At 42.3% G+C, this 7,146-nt stretch overlaps 1 protein-coding gene across 1 annotated transcript; it reads right to left on the bottom strand.

Moving 5' to 3' along the window:
• Nucleotides 1-879: 879 nt before the first annotated feature.
• traf6 (TNF receptor-associated factor 6) lies at nt 880-7,046 on the bottom strand. The gene is made up of 8 exons (XM_071519095.1): nt 7,001-7,046; nt 5,751-6,076; nt 4,825-4,975; nt 3,577-3,735; nt 3,386-3,457; nt 2,859-2,936; nt 2,349-2,675; nt 880-1,511 (listed from the first exon to the last, which is right to left on the bottom strand). Exons 2-8 carry the CDS (start codon nt 6,074-6,076, stop codon nt 915-917), a joined length of 1,710 nt encoding a protein of 569 aa, XP_071375196.1. The 5' UTR covers nt 7,001-7,046; the 3' UTR covers nt 880-914.
• Nucleotides 7,047-7,146: the final 100 nt, after the last annotated feature.

Raw genomic sequence — 7,146 nt, 5'->3', positions numbered from 1 at the left:
GATGAAGCCTGGTACACAGACAGCATTAAGAGTTCAAAGGGGATATTGTGCTTTTCTGCTGAGGATGCCACTGTGATGCCCACAGAGAAATATACTGAAGAGTCATGAAACATAAAATCTTGAATGGGGAATGCCCACTGAATTTCAGTTTTGCTATCCCTATGCCTTACAATTACATTTCAGTCTATATTAGTAAACATTCACTGCTGTCTACAAGAACCAGAACAAATGAACAAACCCCTCTTCTTTTAACTGTTCTCCAGAAAAAAAAATCTTATTTGGTATCAGTTAAGTTTCCAGTGAGTATGTATGACAACAGAAACTATTACATCACTTGATAGTAGAGCCATGTAAAGTAAATTTCAGTCTCCTAGTTTGCAGGCAGTAAGTGCACATCTTGAGCTGTAACGTTGATTTGATAAAACATAATTCAGTATTTATACTCACATGTATAAGTTGAACATAAAAGATTTTTAACTACTGGAAATTGCTATCATGTGGCTGTGAGCAAATCTATTTCTAAAATAAAATAAATCATATTTAAAAAATGATGTTGATAAAAAGTCAGTGAGCAAATAAATAGTAAATTGCATAGTTGCGCTGTCCAAATTGTAGAACAGAATTGGTCTGAACATCATTTTTCCTGCTCTGCATCTCCAACCTTTTAAATAGACTTAGCGATGTCATAACATCAGCAGAGCTACTGTGTTGATACACCTCTGCAGCACTGAGTGAGTGGAATTTCCTCCTAACTTCTAAGACTTATTGATTTATTTGGTGTGCCTTATCTTGGGCATTTTAAAAATCATCAACACATGATAACTGTAACAATCCAAAATATACCCCCCCCCCCCCCCAGCCAAACTTTAAATACTCTCATATCCTATCTTTATAGTCACTGAAACTTTAGTCCCTTAAACTGAGGCCTCGGGCCCTCTGGGCTGCACTGCTGCTCCCTCGCGGCGAAGAGCCCCGTCGAAGCGCGGTGTGACCTCACAGCGGACCAGCAGAGTGTCGTCTTTAACGAAGGCCCTCTGATGCAGCTGATGCAGGTGCAAGAAGGTGACGTAGCCGAAGCCCTTGGGATTTCGCTGGATGGTTGGCTTCTGGAAGGCCTGCAGGTCTGGTTTAGTCTCCATCACCTCCATGTGGTGCTGGCCCTCAGGGCCCTGGTCCAGGATGGCGAGCCGGATGGTACCCTGAAAGGGCCAGCTCAGCTGCCCGTCAAAGGCTCCTTGCATGGTGTGGACAAACAGGGAGATGTAGTTGGAGCAGCGTGGGGCGTTGGGGGTCTGCAGGTGTAAGCGCAGGCACAGCTTGTAGCCTGGGCGGCCCGTGTAGAAGCCCGGACTGTGCTCCACCACCGGCAGGCCCGCCTCCTGGTTGTGCAGGTGGGCAGAAAAACCCTTGAGGCGCCAGATGAAGATGCCCTGGCACTGCTGGGCCTCCAGCTCCTTCACCGTCTCCTCCAGCACAGAAACCCTGCGCCGCAGCTCTGCAAGCTGGCCTGCCTGTGGGAGGGAGGGGACAGTAGTTTCAAGTGAAACAGAGGCTCAAGGACAATCGCAGACACTTTTTCCCAAAATGTGACTAATATCTAAGTAAAACTACACCACTACAACTGAAAATGTTAAGTTTAAGTGTAGTAATAACTAACTGAGCACACCACACAATATTACCCTTCACAGTTCTAAAGCGTCTTGCTATGCTTTAAGTCATCTTTTGTACCAAGGAACATACAATCTCATCTAATCTCAAAATTGCATTGCTTTATTCTCTAAGATGCACACAGAAGAGAATGAGGACAGGGACAGGTGGCTGGAGCAGACGCACTACAATGACGAAACTGACCCGTCCCGATTATGAATTCTGTATTTACTTTTTTTTTTTACATTTCAATATTCTCGTTTTTGTGGTCATCTTTATCTGAAAGGTCAGATTCTGTAGCTGACACTGCAGTCACATCCACCTCAGTATGGTTGTCCACCTGAACAGCGGTGGTGTGGCTGACATCACTGGGGGCTGCTGTGGATGTCTGCCGTGTGTGACAGCATGTCAGGTGTTGCCACTGATTTGAAATTCTGTTTTTGCCCAGACAATGAGCAATCCACAACTACGATGTTGGGACATGTCAAAATGAGTTTAGGCAATAAAATCTCAGAATAAAGAGCCAAAAAAGATTTACAAAATAATATTAATAATAATTTCACGAATAGTTAGTCAAGAAAAAGAAGCAAACAGAAAGTAGGCACAGAGGAGACAGGCATGTGACTGTACCATGAAATGTGATGCAATGTTGACTATATCATACACATATTAGTACACTGAGACACCAGGACATCCCATACCTGTGTTTCTTTTAAGATGATGAGCTCACGCAGCTGGTGGTCCTGCTTTACCAATCGTCCATCCATCTCCCTGAGCCTCTGACCATCCTCACTGGGCTGACAAGATGCGCTGCTGCCGCTGCAGCCTCCGGCTCCTCTGGGCCCACTGGGGCCTGGCACTGGTGCTGCAGCTCCTTGATCCTCAGTGGAAATAGAGGACGGCCCTAGCATCCAGAGGGATTTGGGTGTGGTGTCATTGAGGCTAAAGCCACGCAGGAACTCAGCCATGTAGCGCATGTGCATCTGTGTGAACTCCTGCATGTGCTGAGCCAGGTTGTGGCGCTGCATCTGCAGAGGCACAAGATTGTTCTTTCTGACATTTGGTATGCAGGATTAACAGAACTAATAGTATAGCAAGCATGTCCTCAAGTCCTTCACATTGTCATGTGAACAATGTGCAGATGATTTAAAATAAATAAGTATTACATTTAGGGTTCATCTCCATGAGAACTTGGAGATGACCCCACCTACCCTTTCCTGACATCCAAAGGTGCTAAAAGTACAGGCGATGGGTGCTTTTGGACAATCTGTATCACAGTGAGATTCCATCTGAAACAAAAACATCATCAACTCAGCTTAATTCATATTCATTAATTCAAATCAGATTTTCCAACAGCCACTTAGGGTCAGCTATTATTATCATGGACACATTTAAAGAGGAAGGCCTCTTGGAAAGAAGTCATTTCCTGTCCCATATTGCAAATCATCCGAGCATTTGCCTGTTCAGAAATGTTGGTTGCACATTGCAATTGTGAGATGTGTTGGGATTGGGATGAAACGGTTCAAATAACTCATGGTTTTAACACAGGGAAAAAAAATTCTCCCCTTGTGAAAAGAACAAACTTGTTGACACAAGTCATTAGTTAAAATGATTGACAGTTTGCATCCAATCTGGAGTTTAAGGTGCCATTTTTTTTCTTTATGCATCTTTTCCATTGGAAGAATAATGTTGTATGACCCACCGTCAGCATGATATAGTGACATGTACACTCACTCACCTGGTCTCTGATGAGGTCCATCCCACAGTACTGGCACTTCACGTTCGCAAAGGGGCACTGCAGCTCATGAAGCTGAGGGAGCAGCCAAACCACATTTTAAGTACACCATCATAAGGGTTTATGTGGATACACTTTGCTATGAAACACTTTCTGGAATAGGTAAGAGGAACAATTAGGTGACTGAACTGTACCTGTCTGTCCTCATAAACAAAGGATGCCACACAGTCTGGACACGAAACAGGTCTCCTCTGGCACTGATGGGTTGTGTGCTCCTCTAGGTGGCTCGTCCTCACAGGTTGTTGGCATTGCGGGCATGGCACAGTGGCAAACGGACACTGTGTTACATGATTCTGGTAGGAAAACAATGTATGGAAACAAATCAGCTAAATGTATTTTCCCTTTTACATGCTATTGATTTAAAGGATTTGTTAGACAGACAACCTACAGGTCTACTGGAGTTAGTAGCACTCTAGCATGCACGTATTTTTAGTTGCTGACTAATCTGAAGTCTCCCTAAGTGGCTGTTGATCAATTAGGAGCAAATCATCTGAGGCAGTGTTGGAACAGGCGGAGAGAAGAATGCATGCTGATTATGCTGGTGGTGGTGAATTAGTAAGTCAAATGGAAAATGTTACAGATTTATTGTTTGGTAGTTTTGAAACTAGGCTACAACCTAAATGGATTCAGTTATTTTGATACTGCTAGAATATTTAAATATCTGCCAACAATGCCGTTTTCTCTGGGTTTCTACCACTATTTAACCCAATTTCCCTTGATGTCATATCTCCTGTTAAGAAGACTTAACAGGAGACATTTTCTGGCTGACAGTTTCCATATAAGGTCACTTTATTGAAGTAGGTTTTTGCTTATTAACTTGATAAAACGCAAACTAAGTTTATTAATAAACTATGAACCACGGAACCACATTGAACAGACAACTGGGGTCTGAAAAGACAGAAATAGGCATTTTATTATGATACAACCCAAACATGAACTAGGCCAGCCCAGCCTCAAAAAGACACACTTGTCCTACAATTAGCTCAGTAGGCTACTATGAATAGTATATCTATGGGAAGTCAGTATGTGTGTGTATACATGCGGGTTGAGAGCTCAAATATTGTGCTGGAAAATCTCTCTTATTTTCAGAAGTCAATGGTAGGTATTGATCAATCATAGGTGATTACAGAACATGTGGTTTTAGTCTTGTCACAAGAAGCTTGTGGTTTTGACAACTTAAATTGCAGAAACAATATTCAGAATAATCACAATAATCTGATTAATTGTGATGTGATTTTTAAAATAGTATCATACAGCCCTATTCTCACTGGAGTGTCAATTTAATATATTAGCCTTACAACTTCAGTTGCCTGTTTCCAATGGTGTTGCGTGGGCTTTGCCAGATATCAGAAATGTCTATCATCATCTCTCAGACTTCTTACCTCCAAATGCCGGAGTTCCATTTTCTCAGCACAGCCAGTATTGGGACAGTGAACAGTTAGCGACAGGATTTCTCGTTTGGCAAAATTATCAGGGAAGAGCTGCTCTTCCAACAGCATTTCATTATCCACCGGGCATCTCTGTCCTGCGTCGCTGTAGTCCAGGGGGAGAAATAGGAAGCTTCAGACTTGGATTTACTGCAATTTTATCATCCACCAAGAATAATAAGTAATATAATAAGTTTGATATATCTGATAAGTTAGCTATGCAATAATAAGAAAATGAAATGAGGCAATAACAGGAATCACCAGTTAAGTATGCAGTTGAAAAAAAAAAAAAAAAAAAAAAAACCTCAAGATGTACAAGTAACCAAAAGAAGTAACACATTAGATGGATTCTGGTTTATATTACAAAACACACAAACAAGAGCTGCATAACATGACATAATTAATTTGTGACATAGGAATGCAAATGTGTAATTTACTGAGCTCAAATTTCAAAATAAAAGCCCCTCTGGCAATAGCCTTTAGCCACACACATTTCTGTTGTAAAGCTCTTTTTCAGAATTGTATGCTATTTGTTCTCATTTGTCTAAATTAAATGCCTTTAACAGAAAACATTTGGTTTGTGCTAGCATTTAAAAGCCTATTGGTCCTACTGATTCAAAAACCAGTACTGATAACTAACACGGCTTGTCAGCTAACCAAACAGCTTACTTGCCATGACTCATTTGAAAAAGTCCATCTAATGGCTCCATAATTTGACAGATTGTTATGCTGCTGTGTCACATATGTATTAGAAGAAGAAGACACTATGAAATCAGGACTGTGCCATGAAGCGGTTATGAAGCTGTTGTTAAGGCATTGTAAATGTATTATAAACCAGAGTTAGTGTTCAGTGTTACCCAGAAAGCTACACAGTGGCATACCGGATGGACTTCTCAATGCAGTTCTTGCAGAAACGGTGACCACAAGGTGTTTGAATGGCATTCCTCAGGGCCATGAGGCAGATAGGACACTCATATTTACTCTCCAGGGGCGGGTCAAACTCCACATCGTAGCCCTGCAGGGGAGCGGCGGCCTGCAGGCTGCTGGGGGTGCTGCTGGTGAAGGTGCCAGGGCTTTCTGAAGGGCTGAGGAGAGAGTCTCGTTCCTTCTCCATCATCGCCAAGGCACAGCCTGACAGCTCTTCAGCAGCGGCTGCCCCATAACTGTCCACCTCCAAACTCCCCTTATCACTGTCATAGCAAGACATCTAGAGAGAGTGGGACAAAGAGGAAGAAAAGGGTGAAACAGACAAGACGAGAAAGCATTATTTATACAACTAGGATACCTTCTACTACCTTCTAGTATGGCGAAATATATTGTGGACATAACCTTTGCTAATTTTCTCAGCAATGAAGAACTACATATAGTATCAGCAAACAGAGTTGTTCATAACAACTGTACAGCTGTGTAACTGGCCATACCACATCTATAACTCATAATGTTATCTAGGTAGCCATAATAGTGAACAGATAGGCTGTCATACTCACTAGGACTTCCTACAAGGTCTCCCTATTTACCCATAACTGACTCTGGATGACCAATCATCAAATTTTACAATTAAGCGCTTAGCTCGTGAGTGCAACACGGCCATAATGTTTACACCCTTGCTGTTAGCGAACTAGAATAACAAACATATCAATTATGTTAGCCTAGAAATTCTATGGTAGCAGTTTTGTAAGTAGCGTTACATTCTATTGGTGGCAGTTAGCGGTAAACTCCACCTGAAATGCGGTACCGCCTATATCGTCCGTAATAACTCACGTCATTTCTTTTCACACAAGGCCATAGCACAATTAACAAGCTGCCGAAGTTTTACCTAATTAAAGTAGCAGACAACTAAAACTGTCAAACCGTCGCAGAATGTCGCCAAATTGGTGCAAGATAGTACAATGAATCCAAACTAAGCCCCTACATAACAGAGACAGTGTTACTACTTATAAGTGGTCGGTCATGCCCCTTGATCCCCTGATGCGGAACTGCAACTTCAAACCAGTGAAAACACTTAAAAAATTAGTTAAATGAAATTACCGTCCAAAACAACAAGCCAGAAAAATACGACCTGAATCAGCGACTGGGGAACTGAAGCAATGACTGTTTCTGTGGATGTAGATATATCTGCTAATTAGCTCACCTTAGCCTTGAGAAGTGTCTCGAACTTTTCTACAGAATTTCCTGCATTTTCTAAACGTCACCGACGAGTTTCTGTTCTGATGCGGAGCTTCCCTGAACCTTGAGCGCCGCCGCCTGGTTGGAGGCTTGTCACTGCAGGAGAGCGTC

This window comes from Centroberyx affinis, unplaced genomic scaffold (assembly GCF_046629955.1).
Source record: "Centroberyx affinis isolate AG114_WGS23_722 - 3 ecotype Tasmania unplaced genomic scaffold, CSIRO-AGI_Caff_v1 ptg000657l_1, whole genome shotgun sequence".
NCBI lineage: Eukaryota > Metazoa > Chordata > Actinopteri > Beryciformes > Berycidae > Centroberyx > Centroberyx affinis.
This window is presented reverse-complemented; position numbering and strand designations above follow the sequence as displayed.

Bases quoted from the DNA above. Each gene is read 5' to 3' on its own strand.
- traf6 (XM_071519095.1), bottom strand. From the start codon at position 6,076: ATGTCTTGCTATGACAGTGATAAGGGGAGTTTGGAGGTGGACAGTTAT. The intron at 3,458-3,576 runs GTACAGTTCAGT...CTGCTCCCTCAG, and splicing joins TTGTTTATGAGGACAGACAG to CTTCATGAGCTGCAGTGCCC. The intron at 2,937-3,385 runs GTGAGTGAGTGT...TTTTTGTTTCAG, and splicing joins TGGACCTCATCAGAGACCAG to ATGGAATCTCACTGTGATAC.